Consider the following 24,094-nt stretch of genomic DNA (forward strand, 5'->3'; position numbering starts at 1 on the left):
TCAAAATGTATATCTTTAAGTTATACAATGCAGCTCCACTGTGACATTTTATTAAATTAAAAAAAAAAAAAGCCCTCGTCTTACTCCACAGATCTGCAATCCAACGGCATCAGAGCTGGATATTCAGGGTCAAAGTACATTTTAATTTTTACTCCTTCTGGCCTCACTGAGCCAACAGAGCTCTGGGATGGTGACCGGATGCTAGTTCCAGCTGGACTATCCAGAGACTTATTAAGTCATTTCCAGCCTATGACACCTTTGAAAAATGAGTGACTCATCCGGGATGCCCTTGGCTGGAGATGGGAACTTGAAAGGTATGAAGCCAGGACACTGAGAACATTCTCCCTCTTAGATGTATAGCTGGCTGGTTCACACTCACATGCTCAGGATCTAACAGATGGCCATATGAGGTGTAGTCAGGAGCTCTGATTAGTCCTTTCTACACCAGTCTCGCGTTGGGGGTGTCACGCAGGCTGGCTTGGGGGGGGGGGGGGGGGGGGGGGGGGGGGGCATTTAGTATATTGTGTGACATCCAGTATGGCAGAATCATAATAATTTGTGGGAGATATATCATGTCGGATACTGTTAGAAGGGATATATCGTGCTGGGTAAGATAATAATACTCATGTTCATGTGTTATATGTGAAATGGAAGTTATGGATGTATTTGATATTTCTGTATGTCAGTTTGGGCTGGCTGGGACACACCCCAGATAGAGAGGCGGCAGAACAATAGCCTGCTTGATGGCCCATTAAGAAACTCACGGATGCAAGGGGCCCAGGAAGAAACTAAAGGCAGACCTGAAGAGTCACCAGGATTGGCCCATGTGACTCTGGACTCCATTTTAGTTCTTGTAACTTTCCACAGGCCGCATGGCCAGGGACAGAGGGTTTATAAGATCAAACCACAGAATCCATTTTGTCTATGTTCCTGTCCAGCTGCAGACACACACCTACCTCTGGATCAATTCACTTGCAACTGAACCGAAGGACTAAACCCATCCAGGTACTGGATGTGTACCAGAGGGAACTATACAAGCCTGCACCTCCACATTTCTTCTAGAAACCTGATGTATATGGACTTTCAATCATTTGTATGTAGCTGATTTGCTTTGACCCTTTAACATTTCTCTTATGGTTTATTTCTTTCTGTTTGAAATAAACCTTTAGTTTTAGTTACTAAAGGATTGGCTGGCAGCGTGGGATTTTGTGTAAGATCCAAACCTATATTGATCTGGTGCTGTGGCTGACCCCTTGGGGTCAGAGGGAACCTTCTTAGTAAAGAGCATAGAGTTTAAAGAACTGGTCTCTTTACTAGACGTAGTGCTGATTTGGGAGCCAGAAGCTGAAATGCAGTAAAGGGGGCTCTGGCATTTGTGGACTGGCTTCTGTGGGGATTCAGAAGTGCAGTTTGTGGCTGGTTGGGAAGTCTGACTTCAGTGCCACCCACCAGTACTGGGATAATCTGCTTTCCTTTTGCAGCCTGCCCTGACCTTGGCATTATCAGGTGGCTACCCTGGGCATGGGACGGGTCACACCGGTCACACACCAGGATTATCTGCGTGTATTTTACTTTATAACTTCCCTGCTGTTGTGGGGGCCTTGGGCACTGGGGTCCCTTGTTCCCTTTGGCACATAATTGTCTAGTTTCCTGTGGCTGTGATTCACTGGTCCAATTTCACTGGCTGAGTTTAGTGTGCGGGTGCTGGGTGTGTTAGTGGCCTATGGTGCACAGGGGCTCAGACTAGGTGATTCCCTTCTGGCTTTAAGCCTTGTGACTCCAGCCAGAGGGCACAGGAGGACCTGAGGACAACGTGTCAAGGATTGGTATTAAACAGAGATCTCTGAGGGCCGGGCAGGGCAGGAGGGGGCTGCTCAGGAGTCACTGATGGCCACTGATTTTAACGTACCATAATCTACAGCTGCCTAGGCTTGCCACCGCTGTGGGTGGAGCAGATTGGGCCCTGCAGGTGAGATCAGTGGAGGAAGCCCCTCTATTCCCCTGGTGGGTGTGCATTGCTGCAGGTTAGACGCCCAGAGGCCTGGCATGGGGCCGCAGGGCACAAGCTCAGAGACAGACACTACGGCAATGATGAACGCCCAGACAGCATTTGGGGGCAGCTAAGCAGGGCTTCTCTGAATCCCCACGGGGCCGGATTCTTGGACTTAAATTGGAGGTGCTTAAATTGGCGCCTAGGATTTTGGGGGAATTTTCAGAAGCATCCAGCCTCTGGATACTCATTGAAACCAATGGGAGTTAGGCACCGAGATGCATTTGAATATCCTACTTGGTGTCTAAAATACCTTTAAAAAAGATCTGGCCCTAACGTGCAGAATATCTAGCGCAGGTACTAACATAACCATAGCTTCTTATAGCCCCTCACAATCTTTTTTACTGAATTGATTCACACAGCAATCCCAGTGCGGTAGGAACAGGCATTCTCCCTAATTTTCAAAGGGGTAACTGAGCATTTTTCATTAGTGGAACTCAGAATGCTTTACCAAGGGAGATCAGTATCAATTATCACCTTTTTACATATGGGGAAACTGAGGCACAGGGAGCAGCAGTGACTTGCCCAGGCAAGGGGCTGAGTTGGGAACAGAACACAGATCTCCTAAAATGCCTTCCCACGCTCTGTCCACTAGGCCACACTGCCTCAAACAGCCTAGGCCCACTCATCCACCAGGTGTTCTCACTGTAAACGTGCAACTAATTCATAATAAATAATTTAGACACTAGATGTGATTTTTTTTTTTAAATTCAAAACATTTCTTGATGAAAAATGGCTGTTTTGACAAAAAGGACATTCCCTAGGGAAATATCTATTTTGAACTGCTTTTTTTCCCCTTTTTTTGACTATTATTTGGAAGGGGAAAAAAACCAAAACAAAAAAAAACAACCAAAAAACAAACTCCAGCACAGAATTATGTTGTTTTTTTGGCACACTGCTCCTCCCCACCTGATTGAAGCCCTGCAGAATTTTCATTTTTTTTTTTGTAATTGTTTTTTAATTGTGGGTTTTTTAAAATGAAAAAAACATGCCTCTTGAGTAAAAAATATCCAAGATTATTTTTTATTGGTTCTTTTTTTTTTGCAAAAAAAACCCCCAACAAAACAAAACAAAATTAAAAAATTAAACACATAAAAATATAAACAAAAAATAAAGAAGAAAATAAAGAAAAAAAATAAAATAACTAAATAACTAAATAAATAAAATAAAATAAAATAAATAAATTTAAAAAAAATTTGTGACCCCCCCCACTCCTCACATTGTGACACATTGCTTCTGTGTTCCATTAATACATCTTGAATCATTATTATATGTTATTAGTAGGAGTAGCAGCAGCTAAGAGCCCCAGTCATGAACCACGATGCCTCTGTGCTAGGTGCTGGACAGAACAGAAAGGCAATCCCTGCCTGAGGTTTGATTATACTTGATACTTTTAAAGCAGCCTATAGAAGGACAACTTAATCTCTGAAATCCCAGTCTATCTGAGATGATCCCAACCTCTCAGGACCCCACTGACTACTGTATCACTACATTTTCACCCCGAGTGTAATTCCAGTGAAATCAACGGACCAACACAATCAGGAGTGAATCAAGACTTTTACAAAGCAAGGTTATTTTTGAAAATGTTCAGAATTCCAACTGTCCTTCGGACAGCCTCACTGAGAATGTTTATGAAATCCAGAACTGACTTTTTGTGAGTTTCAAAACAAAATTCACAGGGTAGTTTTGTAGCAATCACAGTGTACAAAAATTCAACAGAGACTTAAGAGTCCAAAAAAAAAAAAAAAAAACCCACTGACAATTTTATCCCTTGGAGCTTTATGGAAAAAAATGGTTCTACTTGTTAAATCATTTCTTCTGCACAGTGCAGTTGGGAGAGTTTTGCTATGAGTAGATATGTCAGCGACAGTATACACATTCTCACGCTGTCTCTCAAGGAAGGCTCAGATTTTCAAAAAATCATAAAGGATGATTTTGATGCCCATATCCCACTAACTTCAATGTGAATTTGGTGTTCGGCTTTGAAAATCTCAGGTTAAATTTGGTTCTTCCCTCCGTGAGAAATGAACGAGTCACAAGGGGAATTGTTAAAAAGTTTGGGGGTCTTTAAAAGTTTATTAATTAATCCTGGGGCCTGGTGTGTGGTGTCAAGTGCTCAGAGCAGGAGACTCCTGGGTTGTATCCCAGTTCTGGGTGGGGCGTGGAGACTAGTGGCTAGAGTAGGGCTGGGCACCAAAAGCCAGGACTCCCGCCGCCTTCTATTACTGTCTCAATGAAGTGTTTTCTCATCTTTAAGACAGTTGGTTCACTTGAGGACTTTTGGGTTCTAATTCTGATATGATCCTGGCTAAGATTTTTCACACTGGGGAATTTGTCTCCCCAGCTGGCATTAATTTTGTGTCTTCAAGTCCTTTCTACAACTTTGAAAAATCTCTGTTCTCCTGGGTGTCACAGGACATGAATTAGTTCCAGCTGTGTCGGTTGACTTGCTGTTTGCCGAGACAAATCACTTCACTTCTCTGTGCCTGTTTCCCCAGCCCATAACATGGGAATATGGTAGTAGTAATGCTTACTCATCAAACTTTGTAAAATGAGTGGGGATTTGTAAGTTGTAAGTGCTCAAATAAAATTCAAAATAAATGTATTTTGCAATTTTTTTCTTTAATTTTTTTAATTTATTTTAAAACATGTATTAGCAATTGTACGCAAACTCAGATATTTGTAAGTAAGAGGTCACATGTTAACTTGCTTAACAATTCCATCATTCTGTTGAGTTAGAATCAGGATATTTGGGATAATCATTCTCTATCTGGCCACTCAGCACAGGGGAAAATGTCCCAGTTTTGAATTTTGACCTTGCCACCAGAAGTCATGAAAAGATGGTCTGTTATTTTCAAGTGACGCTGCTGGCCGGAGAGTGGAGTGGAGACAGGGCTGGCTGGTACGGGTGGAGGGAGTGGGCCTGGGTGACCAGAATATAAAAAAAACAAAGTAAATAAAAGTTTTGAAAAAATAAGATTTAAAACTTGAAATAAAGAGTTAAAAAAAAATTGAAATTGAACCAACATGAGTCAATGGGACGTGAGCTCCCTCATCACATGTCAGGAGCTTCCGATTGCCCCCCTCTCTCTGCCCCCCCAGGGTAGGGTTAACAGCAGTCTCACTCCGGCCATGAGGCCACCCCAGCCTGGCAGTGAGGGGCGGCCCCCTCCTGGGCTTCCAGACCCACAGACAAAGCCCGGGGGGAACCAATCCCATTTATACTTGCCGGACACAAGGCTCTTGCTCTTGTTGTACAGGAGGCTAGATGACCCCCCTGTTGTACAATGAGGGTTCCCTCCGTGTGGGGCAGAGACAACACCTGAAATGTGGCAGATCCTGAAAGTAAAGCAGGAGAACAAGTCTTCCATTGACTGCCAATAACCATTTAACTCCTGGAGATAGGAATTTTTATGGGATTTAGAGGCCTACAAACAACCTCCCCCTTAGCTTCCCTTCTTCTTGGAGGCTCACAACACTGTGCTGGTTACGCTGATCATCTTAGCTCTTTGTCCCCAACTCCAGCCAGCCCACTCCTGGCTAAGAGACCAGGCTAAATTGGGGGTGTGGTCTTTCTGGAGGCCAGAGGACATCACTGGAATGAGAGGTAATGGTCCCCAACTGGAAGGGCTGGCCAGAATATAAAATTCATTTAAAAAGAAAAAATAAATAGAAAAAAAAATACAACACAATTTAAAAGAGCAAAAATAAAATAAAAATCGTAAGAGAAAAACAATACAAAAACCTTAAAAATAATAATAAATAAAATGATATAACACTAACAGAATAAAGACAAAGAAAATAAAATTATATCAAACTTCCAAAAAGATAAAAATTAAGAGCTAGATGACACAAAATAAAGGGGAAGTCATAAAAAGAGAAAAAAAAATATGTAAAAAAGTAAAAAAAAAAAAAAGAATATTTTTAAAAAGAAAGCAAGAAAAAGAAAATTTTGAACTGAAATGTGCTAACTGAGAGTCAAAGGGACCTTTGCTCCCAATCACCTTTTAGGAGTGTCTGTGTGCCCCCCAGTCTCTGCCCTTCAGGGCAGAGTTAACAGCAGTCTCACTCCGGCCATGAGGCCACCCCAGCCTGGGAGTGAGGGGCGGCCCCCTCCTGGGCTTCCAGACCCACAGACAAAGCCCGGGGGGAACCAATCCCATTTATACTTGCCGGACACAAGGCTCTTGCTCTTGTTGTACAGGAGGCTAGATGACCCCCCTGTTGTACAATGAGCAATGAGGGCTCCCTCCGTGTGGGGCAGAGGGACACCCCGCGCTCCAGGGACGAGGTAGCTGGCGGACAGGCCCCGCGGGAGCGGAGGATGTCGGCAGGCTCGACTCTGCCTTTGACGGAGCCGTCCCCACTTGAGCAAGCGAGACTCTCCGCAACCTCCAGGCACCTCTTCCACCAGTGGACGGTGACCCTGACTAGGCGAGAGACCCCCGGATAAAGCGAGAGAGAGACGGGGTGTCCCTCGGCTGGGCCCCCTGGGGCGAGATTCAGCCCAGCCGCAGCGGGGTACACAAGGTTCAGAGGTGGAGAGGGGAAGGAGAGAAAGAGCCGGGCTGGGGGCCTGCGAGCTCTCATCCCCTCTCTGCACCGGCCTGAGTGGGGGGCCTCAGGGCTTTTCCCAGCATGTACCCAGCTAACACAGCCTTGTGACACGGCTCTGGGCCCAGCCTTCAGAATGAGGGGAGTGAAAAAGGCACGTCTGCCTCTGCCCAGGCCGGGCAGGAAATCCCTCCGCCCTCCTGGAACTGCCCCCTGGGGATCGAGCTGGAATTGTGGCTCATCGAGACTTCCAGAGCCGGGTCCCACTGAAGTCACCCCAGGAAGGGGAACAGAAAACGTGCCTTTAAAATCCAACTTTATCTAGGGTGACCCTATTTCATGGTCCCAAATAGAGGACACTGCTGGGAGGGCAGAGGGAGGAACTGGAGGAGGTTTTTGGGGGTGCTGGAAGGCGGTGTTTGAACTGGGAGAAGGTATCTGGGCGTGTGAAAGTGCTGGTTGGCCACAACTAGTTTAACAATGAAGATGTTCCTGGCCATGGTCACAAAGTTGATTTCTAGAAAGAGCAAGAAGAGATGGGTCTGTAATCCTGGGAGATTTTTGAATCCGAGGAGGATAAACTCTGTGACGGATGTTTTGTTTCCCTGTTACTTACTATGTGTTTGTGTAATGTTTAGCGCAATGGCAACTTTTCTATAACCACAAAGACAGTTATAAAATATACTCTAGAATTCATAAAGGATAGCATGAGAAAATGAGGTGAGCTTTTTCTTCTTCCATTCTCATGACATTGGAAAATCTCAGTCTTATGTGTGTTATCCCCTGCTGGAGGGAATGAGGATGGCTCAGTGTGTGTGTGTGTGTGTGTTATCCAATGTTCCAGAGAATGAGGATGGCTGTGTGTGTGTGTGTGCGTGTGTGTGCGTGCATGTGTTATCCTGCACTGTAGGGAGTGAAGATGGCTTGGTGTGTATGTATGTGTTTGTGTTATCCTGTCCCAGGGAATGAGGATGGCTTGGAGTGTGTGTGTGTGTGCGTGTGTGTTTGTGTGTGTTATCCCCTGCTGGAGGGAATGAGGACGGCTCAGTGTGTGTGTGTGTTATCCCCTGCAGGAGTGAATGAGGATGGCTCAGGGTGTGTGTGTTTGTGTTTGTGTGTGTGTTATCCCCTGCTGGAGGGAATGAGGACGGCTCAGAGTGTGTGTGTGTGTGTTTGTGTGTGTGTGTTATCCCCTACTGAAGGGAATGAGGATGGCTCGGTGTGTGTGTGTGTGTGTTATCCCCTGCTGGAGGGAATGAGGACAGCTCCGTGTGTGTGTGTGTGTGTGTGTGTGTGTTATCCCCTGCTGGAGGGAATGAGGAGGGTTTGGGGGTGTGTTTGTGTGTGTGTTATCCCCTGCTGGAGGGAATGAGGCCCGCTCCGTGTGTGTGTGTTATCCTGAGCCTTAGGGAAGGAGGATGGCTCCGTGTGTGTGTGTGTGTGTGTGTGTGTGTTTGTGTGTGTTATCCCCTGCTGGAGGGAAGGAGGAGGGCTGCGTGTGTGTGTGTGTGTGTGTGTGTGTGTTTGTGTGTGTTATCCCCTGCTGGAGGGAAGGAGGAGGGCTGCGTGTGTGTGTGTGTGTGTGTGACTGTTTGTCAGTAAAAGATTCCCCTGTAACTAGTCTCCCAGAGCTCAGATCTGCAAAGATATTAAGGCTCTGGGCTCCTGGGGCCTTTAACATCCCAGCTCTGGGGCGGGGGCGCTGACCTGCCATCCAGGGGGGATACAAACCCCCGCCTCTCCCAACTCCCCTCCCCGGCTGCCCCAGTCACCCCTGCCCCTCTCCTGAACCTGGGTGCCTGCAGCCTGTCCCCGCTGCTGCCCCTCTGCCCCATTCCTTCCCTTGCACCCTCCCCTGGGAAAGTCTGGCTCCTGCACAAATCCTCCCCCCCCCCCCCACTCCAGCCCAAGGCAGCTGACTGGGAGGGACAGGCCTGGTGTCAGGTGGCAGAGGGGTGGGGACTGCAAGGCAGAGGGGGCCTTGCTTGCGGCTGCAGTTTCATTTTGTGCTACGCTGGAGAGCAAAGGGGCAGGGGGTGCCCTGCCCCGCCAGAGGGGGCTCAGGTTATCACCTGCCCAGTTTTGCCCAGGATCCTCCCTTTGTCTGAGAGAGCTGCCCCAGGGGTGCTCAGTGCCCACTGCCACCTGTCCACTTTTCTGGCCTCCGGATCACCCCGGACATCCTGGTTTTTTATTGCACTCAGAGGTAGTAACCTGAGAGGTGCAGGCAGGAGCTGCTGATCTGGAGGGGAAAGGAGTGGCAGAGACTGGGAGCTGCTGCATGGCAGTCCTGGCCCAGGGTAGATTTTAACAGCCCTTTCCAGGTTATTTTATTTCCCCACTGACAGAAAGACTCTTTCTCTGTCGGTTTGCAGTCTGCTGCCTGTCCAGTGTCAAGAGGTGCTTTTTTTTTGCAGAGAAGTTATGCAGCGGGAAGACAGTTCCCCGAGATCCTGGTGCAGCTAGTTAGCTGCTGCAGTTATACTGCCTAAAACAATCCTGCAAAAAGAAGAAACAGCATCTTGCTGCTGTCTTACACATTATAAAATGCTGAGGCTTAAATTCTGCCAGGGAATCTGGCCTGGGTAAGGTGGTGCAGAACATTATTATTAAAGAAGTTTGTCCTTCTCTGTGCTTGCATTTGCATTATAGTATTATCCTTTCTCATTTCAGTCCCAAAATCCTGGGGAAAAAAACATACCTTCTGCTTGCGTTACTGCTGGCCGGGATCATTGTATTCTTTGGGTAAGTGTTTCAATAGATATTTGGGCCTAATCCTAAAGTGGCATAGATCGAGTTGATTTTTCTTGGCGCTTGAATAGGCACAGGGAGTGAATATATTCATTCAAGCTGGTTGAAACTTTTGGCAAAATTATTTTTTTTGTCTGAAATATTTCATTCAAATCCATTTTTTTCACAATTGAAAATCTCCATAGAAAGTATTAATTAAAATAAACATTCCCTTTTCCCAGTCACATTAGGAAATGGGAAAATGTAGACTTTTTTGGGTGAGGTGAACTGTTCTTGGTTTGGGGTGCATGTGTTTGTTTGGGGCTGTTTTGGAGATCTTTTTAGAGGCATTTTTCTTTGTCATTTTGTCCTTATTCCCCCATTGGTTCAGACACAAAAGGGGTGGGGGGAGGCTAAAAGAAAGGGAGGGGAAAAGAAAGAAAAATGAAAAACAAAGAAAACTGGAACATTTTGAAATAATAATTAAAAAAAAAAACTTTGGAAAATCAAATTGTTTCAATAAAAACTTCCAATAAAAAACTGAAAATAATTTCTTTAAAAAAACCTGCAAAAATAAAATGATTCCAAAATTTCATTTTTTTTTTTGACCCCCAGAATTTGTTTTTCTCCATTTTATGAGCAGTTCTGCTCAGAAAATTGGTGCATGTGCAGATTACTCTCTGTTAAATCTGAGTATACGCAGAGTAACTCTGGTGAAGGCAAGAGCAGGCAGAATAAGAGGTTAAAGTTAGGGGAAGGGTTAGAAGGTAGAGTCCAGCTAAGGGAGAATCCAGGATTAATGGCAGCTTCTTGCTAGGGTTTTAGTTTTGATTAAAAAAATTCCAAGCCAGATTATTAAATTAATAATATGAATTATTCTCACCATATACAAATTAGCATGCATTAAGGAGAAATATTGTAGCAGTTATATAGCCTAAATTGGTCTGTACCTCTGTTATAATCCTGTCCACTTATGCTAAGTATCCCATAACACTTACAAAATATTCTCCGAAGTAAATTTTGGTTTACGTAAATAGGGAAACTGTCCGGATTAGAATCTTCTTGTAAACAGGTTGGTTATAAAAAGAAGGTTTCAGGGGTGTTATTTTGGAAGCCCACCTTCTGTGTAAGGTGAATGTAACAACGCTGCATGAGACAGCTTCCTGGAGAATGGTATCATCTTGAATCTTTGTCCTGTACTGTTTTATTACGGGCTCATAGCAATAAACCTGAGTTATGTTGGTTATTTGGCCTCTTCAATATATTTCATACTGAGCCAAGCTGTGGTCGAGTAGTTGACTGTTTGGTTTATCAGCACTGGAGTAAAGGAGCCGGTGGGGCCAGATCTGCAGTGGTTGTTGATAAAAGCTGCTCTGTTGAGGTCTGCTGATCTACGCCAATTCTCAGCACCCTAGGATGTGGCTCTACAATATTGAGGTAATTCCTTGGTAACACATGCCTCAACACTTCACGGTGGATTTTTTGTTAATTTGTTCCCTCCCTACGCTCTCCCAGGAGGCCCCTCCCATGCTTTTCATCCAGTGACTAAGCATTCATCGCCTACCCAGAAGATGTGTCTCAACAAGTGAATGTGCTGCATTCCTAATGTTGAATAGTTGTGCGGTTCAGTTCCAGTATCCACTGATGTGTGTTAGCATTTTAGGTACGCAGTGCAGGGGTAGCCATGTGGGTCCCAGGATATTAACAAGACAAGGTGCGTGAGGGGATATCTTTTATGGGACCAACTTCTGGTGGAGAGAGAGACAAGTTTTTGAGTTTTAAAGAGCTCTTCTTCAGGTCTGGGAAAGGTACTCAGAGTGTCACAGCTAAATACAAGGTCAAAGGAGATAGTTTAGCATATTCTAAGGGACCATTCAAGATGACGTGGCTCATTAAAACCCCTGTAGTCATGGGACAAAAAGACATTGGATTTATGGCTTATTACAACAAACTGTATCCCACTAACCCCCTGTTTTGGCCTTTGACTACACGGGTGTTAACGGGCCACTTCACCTTAGAATCATAGAATCATAGAATATTAGAGTTGGAAGGGACCTCAGGAGGTCATCTAGTCCAAACCCCTGCTCAAAGCAGGACTAACCTCTGCTATATCATCCCAACCAGGGCTTTGTCAAGCCGCAGCTTAAAAACCTCTAAGGATGGAGATTCCACCACCTCCCTAGGTAACCCATTCCAGTGCTTCACCACCCTCCTAGTAAAAAACTTTTTCCTAATGTCCAACCTAGACCTCCCTCCCTGCAACTTGAGACCGTTGCTCCTTGTTCTGTCATCTGCCACCACCGAGAACAGCCTAGCCCCATCCTCCCTAGAACCCCCTTTCAGGTAGTTAAAGGCCGCTATCAAATCCCCCCTCACTCTTCTCTTTTGCAGACTAAACAAGCCCAGTTCCCTCAGCCTCTCCTCATAAGTCCTGTGCTCCAGCCCCCTAATCATTTTTGTTGCCCTCCGCTGGACTCTCTCCAACTTGTCCACATCCTTTTTGTATTGGGGGGCCCAAAACTGGACACAATATTCTAAATGCGGCCTCACCAATGCCGAATAGAGGGGAATAATCACTTCCCGTGACTGCTAGCAATGCCCCTCCTAATGCAGCCCAATATGCCATTGGCCTTCTTGCCAACCAGGGCACACTGCTGACTCATATCCAGCTTTTTATCCACCGTTACCCCCAGGTCCTTTTCTGCAGAGCTGCTACCCAGCTCGTCGGTCCCCAGTCTATAGCTGTGCATGGGATTCTTCCTTCCTAAGTGGAGGACTCTGCACTTTTCTTTGTTGAACCTCATTAGATTTCTTTTGGCCCAATCCTCCAGTTTGTTTAGGTCACTCTGTATCCTATCCCTACCCTCTAGGGTATCTACCACTCCCCCCAGCTTAGTGTCGTCCGCAAACTTGCTGAGGGTGCAATCTACCCCATCCTCCAGATCATTAATAAAGATGTTGAACAAAACCGGCCCCAGGACCGACCCCTGGGGAACTCCGCTTGTGACCGGTTGCCAGCTAGACATGGAGCCATTGATCACTACTCGTTGAGCCCTATGCTCTAGCCAGTTCACTATCCATTTTATAGTCCATTCATCCAACCCATACTTCTTTAACTTGCTGATAAGAATACTGTGAGAAACCGTATCAAAAGCTTTGCTAAAGTCAAGGTATATCACATCCACCGCCTTCCCCACATCCACAGAACCAGTCACCTCATCATAGAAAGCAATCAGGTTGGTCAGGCATGACTTTCCCTTGGTGAATCCGTGTTGACTGTTCCTGATCACCTTCCTCTCTTCCAAGTGCCTTAAAATGGATTCCTTAAGGACCTGCTCCATGATCTTTCCAGGGATTGAGGTGAGGCTGACCGGTCTGTAGTTCCCCGGATCCTCTTTCCTCCCTTTTTTGAAGATGGGCACTATATTTGCTTTTTCCAGTCCTCAGGGACCTCCCCCTGTTGCCACGAGCTTTCAAAGATAATAGCCAATGGCTCTGAAATCACCTCAGCCAACTCCCTCAGCACCCTCGGGTGCATTGCATCCGGCCCCATGGACTTGTGAATGTCCAATCCTTCTAAATAGTCTTGAACCTGTTCCTTCAGCACTGCGGGATGTTTGCCTCCTTCCCATTCTGTGCCACCCAGTACAGCAGTCTGGGAGCTGATCTTGTCTGTGAAGACAGAGGCAAAAAAGGCATTGAGTACCTCAGCTTTCTCCACATCCTCCGTCACTAGGTCGCCTCCCTCTTTCTTTAAGGGGCCTACACTTTCCCGAATCTTCCTCTTGTTGGCAACATGCCTGTAGAAACCCTTTTGTTCCCCTTCACGTCCCTTGCTAGCTGCAACTCCAATTGTGCTTTGGCCTTCCTCATTTCATTCCTGCACGTTCGAGCAGTGTTTATATAATCCTCCCTAATCCTTGAATGGTCCCTTAATTTTAGCATCAGTAGTTGGCACATCTTCTGTCTGCTTGCTCTTGCATTTAGCTTTGATACTGAGTAACAGCAAGTCTACAGTACAAAATTAAGTCGACTGGAGTTACGTCGACGTACAGCCACTGCAGTAATCACATCGGTTTTACACGTCCACACTACGCTCTTTGTGTCAGCGGGGTGCGGCCTGACCAGGAGTGCTTGCACTGACTGAACTGCCAGAGTGGGGCATTGTGGAATGGTTTCTGAAAGGCAGCAACAGTCAATGTAAGCAACGCAGTGTCTACACTGACAACGCATCCACCTAACTACATCGACATAAGCACTACACCTCTAGTGGCGGTGGAGTTATTATGTCAGTGTAGTAGGCGAGTTACATTGGTGGGAGCTGTATTTTAGTGTAGATGTTTACAGAGTTAGCTCGACGTAAGCTGCCTTACATCGACCTACGTCTGTACTGTAGACCAGGCCTAAGTTTCAGATACCTGAGGAAGAGCTCTGTGCAGCTCAAAAGCTTGTCTCTCTCTCCAACCAGATTGGTCCAATAAAAGATATTAACTCACTCACTTTGTCTCCCCATTATTTTAGGTGTCAAAAGTTTTAACACAATGTCTACAGTCAATGAAACAGAAAGTAATTGAGTTGACTCAAAATCATAGAATCATAAAAGATGAGAATTGGAAGGGACCTGAGGAGGTCATCTAGTCCAATCCCCTGCTCAAAGCAGGGTCAACCTCAATTATATCATGTCAGCCAGGGCTTTGTCAAGCCAGGCCTTAAAAACCTCAAAGGATGGAGATTCCACCACCTCCCTAGGTAACCCATTCCAGTGCTTCACCACCCTCCTTGTGAAAAAGTTTTTCCTAATATCCAAACTAGACATCCCCCACTGCAACTTGAGACCATTGCTCCTTGTTCTGTCATCTGCCACCACTGAGAACAGCCTAGTTCCATCCTCCCTGGAACGCCCCTTCAGGTAGTTAAAGGCTGCTACCAAATCCCACCTCACTCTTCTCTTCTGCAGACTAAACGGGCCCAATTCCCTCAACCTCTCCTCCCCAAAGTCATGTGCTCCAGCCCCCTAATCATTTTCGTTGCCCTCTGTTGGACTCTTTCCAATTTGTTCACATCCTTCCTGGGGTGGGGGGGCCCAAAACTGGACACAATACTCCAGATGTGGCCTCACCAATGCCTAATAGAGGGGAATAGTCACTTCCCTCGATCTGCTAGCAATGCTCCTACTAATGCAGCCCAATATGCCGTTAGCCTTCTTGGCCACAAGGCCACACTGTTGACTCATATCCAACTTCTTCTCCACTGTATCCCCCAGGTCTTTTTCTGCAGTATCACACCCGTTAAACACAAGGGACCAGATCCCCAGCGGGTGTAAATGTACTTTCATTGAAATCAATGGGGCCAAGTCCCAAAAGGGCGTAAATCAGCATAGATCCACTGAAATTAATTGAGGTATGCCAATTTGTTGCAACTGAAGAATTGGCACTATTCTCGTAACCTAAGAATTAATAACTATGAGCTGAAATCCCATGCTGTTTCCTGGGTGTAATTCATAATGTCGTGTGTGTAAAAAGCCAAAAATGGCTAAGGACTTAAAAACTGGACAACAGGAGACCGAGAATTCCAGTGATGATTGAACCCGGTGATATTCTGAACCAAGGCCGCTCAACCATTCGTGGAGCTCTTTGCATCACTTCACATGGACTCAATAGACATTCCAGTCTTCAGAGTGATGTTTGGGGATATTGTGTGTGTGCTGCTTGAGTTGGTGTGTGTGGGTTGTGTTTGTTGTCAGTCAGTCAGGATGTGAGTTTCCCTCTCGATACCGTCTCAGCTTCTGCAGCTAGGCATACTGGCAGACCTCATTAGCACTGCCCATAAATTACCGCAGACGGAGTAGCGGCAAAGATGCTCGGCCAGGTTTATTGCAAGCGAAGCACGGTGCTCGCGCCCCATAGGAGTTACGGGTACACTAGGATATGTATGCCCGTCACAATGGACTGGCTCAGTTTCCGTTATCCCCTAGGCTGGACAAAGATGTCCCTGCTGGGACTCCTTTCTTATACCCTGATGCAAACAAATTTCACACTGCATCTCTGACATTGGTGATTGTTCCATACCTTGCCTCCAAATCAAGCACAACATTTTCATCCAGCATTCTATCTCCTCTGTCTTAAGGTCGGGATGTCTCTGTTTTGTCTCTCATGATTGTGTCTGTGCACCACCGTGACCTGGGGAGAGCTTGTCCTGTCTCTCAGGACTGTGTTTCTGCAGTCACTATTGTTGTCAGTGTTGTTAGTTGTTAGTGCTTGTCAGTGTAGGCTGCGTGCGTGTGTCCCCGTGTAAGTGCAGTCCCATCTCTGCGCAGGTAACCGAGATGGCACTCACGATCGAATGAATCAACACGACCATGGATTAACTGAGCAACGAAGGCACCTGGGCCAGGTTTTATTGCACTTGCGGCACAATGGAACGTGACCTACAGAGTATCTATGGGTCTACTTGCCATATGAGTGCGGCGTTACAATAGACGCGGCCCAACAGCGGGACTTTCTGTTATCTCCTAGGCCGGACAAAGCCATTCTCTCTGACACCCTCTTTTATACACTGTTACAGACAATTTCGCTCTGCCCCCCTTGAAGCAGGTAGTTGCCATCCTCTTGATGTAGTCTAAAACCACCCTTTACCGGAATTTGGATGATTTGGGTAAAATAACTCTATTTATCACCTTTTCAGACATTGCGATCCTTCAAAGTGTCATTTCAGGGAGTCAGTGATCTCTTTGTCAGGATGTCTTGGTGCCTTCTGCACCTGCTGTGTATTTTTAGTAGTATTTTGATATTAGTAATATTTGGAAATGTGTATGCTTGCAGTATCAGCGTTTTCTCCGTGCCAGTTTCAGTCAGGTCGTAAGTTCACAGGCTGGTTTCTGTTAACTTGTTTTTTTCCACTCATGCTCCTGTTAACTTGGCTTTTTCCACTTAGGCCTTATGCCTTAGCCTGTTCTGTTTCAGGCCTTAAGCTCTCACTTCTTACTAAAACTATAAATCGGAGGAGTTGCTTTAACAATACTGTGTGGTTCTGCTACTGTTTTTAGGAATGCCAATGCATTACCAATGCTGTATTTCTGCCAAGTTCCTGCGTCCGTCAGTGAACTTGTAAGCAGGCAAGCAGTTGCTTTTCCTAAAGCCAGACTTTGGTTCAGGCCTCAGTTCTTGCATCTAGGCCTGTTGTACTAGGCCTCAGACTCTCACTTTCTACTACCATTTTGTGCTGGGACAGTTGTGTAGATTGGCACAGTGGCGAGTGAGGGGTATGTGCCTCTGTGAGGGGCTATATAGAGTCAGTCTGGATTTTCGCTGCTGTAAATGGGACATTACGTGGCTCATCCTGAAAGAACCATTCCACTTATATTAATCTGTGATGCTCTTCTTTTTTGCTAGCATACCAAATATCAGCCGGACTTCATGCCAGCCCACAGGGTAAGGACATCTTTTACCTCAATCCAGCTCTCCCATAGCCCTGCTTTGTATTTATCTTCACCGTTGTTGTGCTGTGGCTTGACTCGGGTCCTCTCTCTACTACCTTCCTGCATGTTAAGTAGTAACCAGAGCTGAACAAAATTCAGAGTTCCTGTCCCCTGGGGAATTCCCACATTCAAGCATTTGTTTGTGTTCCAGAACACAGGACAAAATATTTGAAACTTTCTGCAGAACACAAATTAAAAAAAAAAAAAAAAAAACCCACAACAATTTGGAAATGTGAGAACATTTCATCTTGACTTTTTCTGTTGGAACAAAACATTTTGGCCTTCCTGAAATGGAAATGCTTCATTTTGGTTTGTTGTAGCACATTTCAACATTAAACTGCCTTTCCTTGTTGTCTTATGGGAGTTGTCGGCCCAGCCCACATTCATAGAATCAAAGAAGATGAGGAGGTCATCTAGTCCAACCCCTTGCCCAAAGCGGGACCAGCCCCAACTAAATCATCCCAGCCAGAGCTTTGTCAAGCCAGGCCTTGAAAACCTCTAAGGATGGAGATTCCACTACCTCCCTCGGTAATCCATTCCAGTGCTTCACCACCCTCCTAGTGAAAAACTGTTTCCTAATATCCAAACCAGACCTCCCCCACTGCAATTTGAGACCGTTGCTCCTAGTTCTCTGGTCTACTACCACTAAGAACAGCCTAGCTCCATCCTCCCTGGAACCCCCCTTTCAGGTAGTTAAAGGCTGCTATCAAATGTCCCTCATTCTCCTCTTCTTCTTATAAAGTATACATTCTCTCCTCGGCTCCCTGGGCAGACTAATCCTACTAGTTTGTGTTAATCCCTTTAGGAGGATAACTCTCTTAGTCACTACTGAGGGTATATCTTCACTACAACCATTACTCAGCCATGGCTGTGCCATTGCAGTACCAGAGTGTAGTCATTTCTTAAATTGACAGAAGGGGTTTTTCTGTTGACGGAGTTAATCCACCTCTATTTGTGGATTATCTCCACAATGGATAAGTCACTTGATGATTACCTGATCTGCTCATTCCCTCTGAAGCACCTGGCATTGGCCTCTGTCGGAAGACAGGATATTTGATCTGACCAAGCATGGCCATTCTTATGTTCTCTCTCACAGGTGGTGGCTAGGTTGACAGAAGAATTTTTCCATCAATTTAGCCGTGTCCACACCAGGCGTTAGACCAATTTACCTATGTCTCACAGGATGTAACAGTTTTCACAGCAATGAGCAATGTAGCAATGAGCAATGTAGCTAGATCGATCTAATTTTTAAGTGTAGACCAGGTCTGCCTGAAACTTTGATTTAGGCCTAATTTCAGCTGCCTCTGATTTTTCAGCTCAACTTTAAATAACCTGGCCATGACTTTAAAACAAGCTGAGTACCCCACCAAGGAACGTGAAGTCAATGAGAGCTGAGTGTGCTTTTCACCTATTAAAGAAAAATAGCAAGACTGAGGTTTGCCTCAGGGATCTGGATACCTGATCTGGGCACAAATAGGAGCTCGGTCAGTCTCTTGCAGTCTTTTTTTCTCCCATTCAAATGTATAAGCTGCAATTTTGAAAGCCAACTAAGGGAGCTGTACCCACACAATCCCTGTTCAAAAAGAATGGGAGAACTGCCTGGTGCCCCACTCTTGGCTGGCCCAGAGGCACTTCTGCAGTTAATATGGTAAATACAAATACAGGTGGCTTTGAAAATCCTGGCCTAGGGGACTCCAGCTAGGTATCCTAAAATTAAACCCTCCACCCAAAAAAAATTAAATAAATGAAATAATCAGAATGTACTTTTGAAATGTTCAGCCGTTCGGGCCAGATCCTCAGCCACTGTAAATCACACGGATGTCAATGGAGTGGCTCTGATTCACACCAACTGGGGATGGGGTCCATTGTTTCTTTGATGCCAAGAGAACAATGAGTCATCTCTGCTTTCTTTCTCATTCCTAGGCAAGCTGACCTAGATGAGACCTTCTCGGTCCTTCCACGGTAAGGATGGGTGCTCTGCATTCATTAACAAACAGCTGAGATTGCGGCCATGGCAAACAAAGCAAAGAGGATCCATGCAGGTGTAGCCTGATCTATGAATTGTGTATTAATTATATTGATTCCTTATGAATTCCCAGTTATCACGCTACTGTTTGACAGGTTCTGGTCCCAAGATCAGGCCCAGTATTATTAAAATTATTGTTCAGTGGGGAATCTCGATGTGCACAGCTGCCGTACTCACACTTTAGGTATATTTTTGTATTTTTAATACTTTATTAATACATTCAGCAAAGTCACAAACACTCTAACCCAGCAACGTAGGTAGAGATAATAGAGAAAATACTTCGGAACCTCCATAAACTCACACTATCCCTTGCAGAACAACCAGAAATGTAAGCCATTATCTTCCTCCCCACCATCTCCTTCCTCCTCATCACCAGTGGCCATCATCCTGGCATCTCCCACAGGCTGCTTCTCTCTCTCCACGCCTCACTGGCTGTGATACAACTTTTATAATATGTTACATTGATGCCACTATGCTTAATGAATATTCAGTGGGGGTTTCTCCCTTATTTTTATTTCCTCACCCTCCTTCTACAGGTTAGCATATTAATGATCTCAACTTACTATCATATACAGCATGGCACTCTTGTGGTCAGACATCTGCAGATGTTCCTATCCTAAAATATGCAAAAACTGGCATTTGCTCATATTCCTGTGGTTGCCTGGTGTCGTTATGTACAAACTTCCCCTTAAACACTCTATTCCCAATTCCCCAAAATTTAAGGGTGACTCTTGAGCCATTTATCTGTGTCAAAGTTCATAGGCCGCAAGACTTATGCTACCTGCCTGAAGTCGATATCTCACAGGATACCTGTAATTTCATTGCATTACTGCTAAATAAAATAAATGCTAATGCCTGTGGATTACTAAGGCAATAAATACATGGAAAGACTGAGTGGATAAGGTCTTGATAAAGTGGAAGGTGATTCTTCCCTCAGATCTTCTACTGTCTCCATAGCTGTTGATCATGATAAAGTGGAAGGTGATTCTTCCCTGAGATCTTCTACTGTCTCCATAGTTGTTGATCATGTTTATGATGGTTCACTGGTTGGGCCATAGAGAGGAAGAGTGTCTTTTTAACCATTACCTTCAAAGGAAATTATTCCCACAATCTCATAGACTTTAAGGTCAGAAGTGACCATTATGATAATCTAGTCTGACCTCCTGCACAACACAGGCCACAGAACCTCACCCACCCACTCCTGTAATAGACCTCTAACCTAAGACTGAGTTATTGAAGTCCTCAAATCATATATTAAAGATATCAAGATACAGAGAATCCACCAGCAAGTGACCCGTGCCCCATGCTGCAGAGGAAGGTGAAATCCCCCCAGGGCCTCTGCCAATCTGCCCTGGGGGAAAATTCCTTCCCGACCCCAAATATGGTGATCAACTAAACCCTGAGCATGTGGGATAGAATCACCAGCCAGACACCCGGAAAGAATTCTCTGTAGTAACTCGGAACCCTCCCCATCTAACATCCCTTCACAGACCATTGGGCATATTTACCGCTAGTAGTCAAAGATCAGTTAATTGCCAAACTAGGCTGTCCCATCATATTATCCCCTCCATAAACTTATCAAGCTCAGTCTTGAAGCCAGCTAGGTATTCTTCTCCACTGCTTCCCTTGAAAGGCTGTTCCAGAACTTCTATGTAGAATACAACTCTACCATACTCATTTTTTGGTGTCCCTTATATAATATAGATGCCCATTTCTAATTCATTCTTATTGGCCATTATGGAAAATTAAAGATACTAAATATATATGGTTACATCCCAGTAATGCATATCTTCTTTCAACAGAATGTCATATGCCCAGCCATTTTTGGACAAGCCTCAGTAAGTCTGCCCTTCTGACATTTTGTTTTAAATTGGATAAATATTAAAAAAATAAATAAAAAAGGAAAAAATATGGAAGTTATTTGTAGATCAGGTTATTACTCAGCAATTCCAGAGATGAGTACCTATAAGAACCTAAAGCGTTAGCCCTGGCAACATATTAAAATAGATAGAGAGAGAAGTCTCAAAATTATTTCAGTTTGATTTTGTGAAAAACTGCAAATTTGTTTAAAAGTGGCTTTTTGGTTGTTTGTGTTTTCAGTAGAAAACACAATTTGAAGTACAAAAGGCCTATTTTCACTTCAATGAGTATTTTTGGGGGGAAAATGCAACTTTTAGTCATTTTACATTTTAGAATTTGAACTGGCTTCCCATGAAAATCATTTAACACTTTCACTTTTCCCATAAAAATTGTCATCTGATTTGGATTTTCAAAGAGCGCTATGCAGTAAAACCACTGTGTTTTAGTAAGACTCAAATGTCTCCCTCCCCTCTTCTCCTTTGTAAACCCAAGCCATTGTGAACCTCAAACATTATTTCAAAATGACACAATATTCTGGAAGGAAAGTGTGAATCTGTTCATGTGAAATGTCAGGAAGATTCCCGTTATTTTCACCCGGTTACGTTATGTGCTCAGATTAATAGGAGAATGTGTAGAAGGGTTGGCTGGTAGGTAGATACAATTGTCATTTATGGATGAGGTCTCCATCATTGTCCACAAGGAGGTGACCTGCACCTTCCCCTGAAGTGTCTAATGCTGGCCAATGACAAAGACAGGCTATGGGACCTGATGGAGCCAATTGGGCCATTCCTGTGTTTTCTCTCATTCCGTGCAGGAGAACTGACGTGTTGCTGATGTCTCCCTGGCTGGCTCCCATCATGTGGGAAGGCACCTTCAACAGAGACATCCTGAATACCCAGTACAGACAGAAAAATCTCGTCGTCGGGGTGGCCACCTTTGCTGTTAAAAAGTATAACTTCCCTGTGATACTACCCTTAGCTGTGCAGTGTGATGGAGTGTGACGGCCATCCTTGAAAGTTTTCCTATAACACTGCTAGCTCCGCTCCACCGCACGCTGTGCAGACAGCCCTTAAAGCACAGAGATATTGGGATTCAGGAAGTGTGCCGCACCCTGCAAATTGTCCCCACACCCTTGGACCTTCCTTTGGGGCCAGGATTAGGGCCATGGTGCTGAGCAAAGAGGGTGCTGCAGGTGATCAATGCCTCCTTTGCGGGACTAGGAGGGAGTGTGAGCAGAGGAGGTGGGTCACAAAAAAAGACAAAACACAGTCATGGGTCATCTTCATAAAAAGTTGGGGAACCACTGGGTTAGAGCATTCATCCAGGTTAAGGGAGACACAAAACCCAGTGCCCCTATTCTAGAGACTAACCTGATGCTCAAACCCCATAGTGAACCAACCATGTGTGTCTTATTCTTGACTGAAGGGAACCAGGAGCTGAAAAGTTTTGACCAATTTGGTCCAGGGCCCTGAGCTTTGAAACTGAGGTCATCTGTGTTTCAGAAGAAAGAAAGGAAGGATGGAGGTTCTTCTAGGGATCTTGTCATGGTAGCATCAGAGACAACAAGCTCCCGATTGTGAAAATTAGATATCCAGGACACTGTGGTTGGGGTGAATGCAAGACAGTCTTTATAACCTGTTTACATTCACAGCTAAAACCACACTAATAACTCACTTCGTTGACTGTTGCACTCATTTGTCGCTTAGATACGTCCGGTTCATAGAAGGGTTTCTTCGCTCCGTCAACATATTCTTCCTCTCTGGGCACAGGGTTAACTTCTATCTCTTCACTGACCACCCGGAGAAGGTCCCGTCCATGAAGCTGGCCCCTGAGAAGCGTCTCTTCATCATCCCTGTTGAGAGCTACTCACGATGGCAGGACATCTCCATGAACCGCATGGACATCATCAGCAGCTACATCCGCAACCGTTGGCGCTACGAAGTAGACTATCTTTACTCCATGGACATCGACGTTCAGCTGTTCGAGCACATTGGGGTGGAGATCATTGACACGCTGGTGGGGACCATCAGCTCCTGGCAATACACCAAGCCCCGGGAGAATAATTCCTACGAGAGGCGGCCGGAGTCACGAGCCGCCATCCCCAGAGGGGAAGGTGATTTCTATTATGCGGCCAGCTTCTATGGCGGAAGTGTGTCTGAGGTCTACAAGTTGACCACAGCTTGCTTCAAAGGGGTCACAGAGGACAGAGCTAACGGCATCGAAGCCAAGTGGCACGAGGAAAGCCACCTGAATAAATACCTCCTCTACCACAAGCCCACACGCCTACTGTCCCCGGAGTACTACTGGGATGACGAGCTGATCAGACCTCCCATTATCAAGGTTAAGAGACTGTCCTCAGTGCGCAAGAATCTGAAAGAAGTCAGGTCCTGAAGGAAGGAAGAAAGAGAGAGAAGTATGGATGGATGCTCTGACAGATATGGCGATCTCCTGCAACACCCTTGAAAAAAGTCTCATTGGATTAAATGTAAGTATCATTGGAGTCTGTTGTATTAAATGCAAAGGTCATGTGACTTCTGAGAACCAGTAGAGGGATGGTGGTTGCATAGCTTTACAGTTCCTTTTCCTACCTCCCAACATTCACAGCCATCAGCAGATGAATCAGGGTTTTTTTTTTGTTTTTGTTTTTTCATCATATTAGACTTTATTCTGCAACTCTTTTCTTTTAATTTGATGTCATTATGTGTGCTCCTCCATTGCCGGCTTTTCCACAAAATCCTAAAATCAGAGAACTCTCCTGCAGCCGAAATGGCATGACTGATCTGTCAGTTTCCTACAGTCTCCTTGAAATACCTTGTTGCATTAAGTTTACATATTATTGTGGTCCGGGATTGTATGAAAGATCTTTGAGGAGATGGGATGTGAGCCCTGGGATGTGTTCTGAACATGAAGGGACTATATTGAGCAGACAATGTGCCAGACAAGAATGGACTTTTGGAACAAACCGTGTGAAGTAGTTTGCCTGGGGAATATCAAGTGTGTGCTGAATGCAAATTTCTCACTTCCAGTTATGCAAAAACCCAGCCTTTTGAAGCTATTTCCTGAGCAGGGAGCCGTTGTTAGCTGATCACCTGTTACATGAGGTCAAAATCAAAGGCCTGAACTCCATAAAGGAAAGACTGAACTATACACGGTTATTCCAGTTCTGCATCTGAGACAAATATGAACCAGAGGGAAAACCCAGCTGTGGGTTTTGAAGGACTGACACCTACCAGAAGCTGAGGTTGGGGTTGGTAAGCTTTTTAGCATGCATGTATATTCTTCTTCTTTTTCTTTTTTTTTTTAAATATTTTCTCTATGATGTTTTCACTTTAAGAATAAATGTGCTTGCTCAGAAAGGGCTGTGCGGTAACTGATAACCACTGGCAGTTACACTATT

At 45.1% G+C, this 24,094-nt stretch overlaps 1 protein-coding gene across 1 annotated transcript; it reads left to right on the forward strand.

Moving 5' to 3' along the window:
• Nucleotides 1–283: 283 nt before the first annotated feature.
• Nucleotides 284–23,150, forward strand: LOC137144872 (histo-blood group ABO system transferase 1-like). The gene is made up of 5 exons (XM_067535358.1): nucleotides 284–314; nucleotides 18,707–18,773; nucleotides 20,640–20,675; nucleotides 21,512–21,646; nucleotides 22,404–23,150. Exons 1-5 carry the CDS (start codon nucleotides 284–286, stop codon nucleotides 23,086–23,088), a joined length of 954 nt encoding a protein of 317 aa, XP_067391459.1. The 3' UTR covers nucleotides 23,089–23,150.
• Nucleotides 23,151–24,094: the final 944 nt, after the last annotated feature.

This window comes from Emydura macquarii, unplaced genomic scaffold (assembly GCF_026122565.2).
Source record: "Emydura macquarii macquarii isolate MOO-44397 ecotype Brisbane River unplaced genomic scaffold, CSIRO-AGI_Emac_v2 contig_3487, whole genome shotgun sequence".
NCBI lineage: Eukaryota > Metazoa > Chordata > Testudines > Chelidae > Emydura > Emydura macquarii.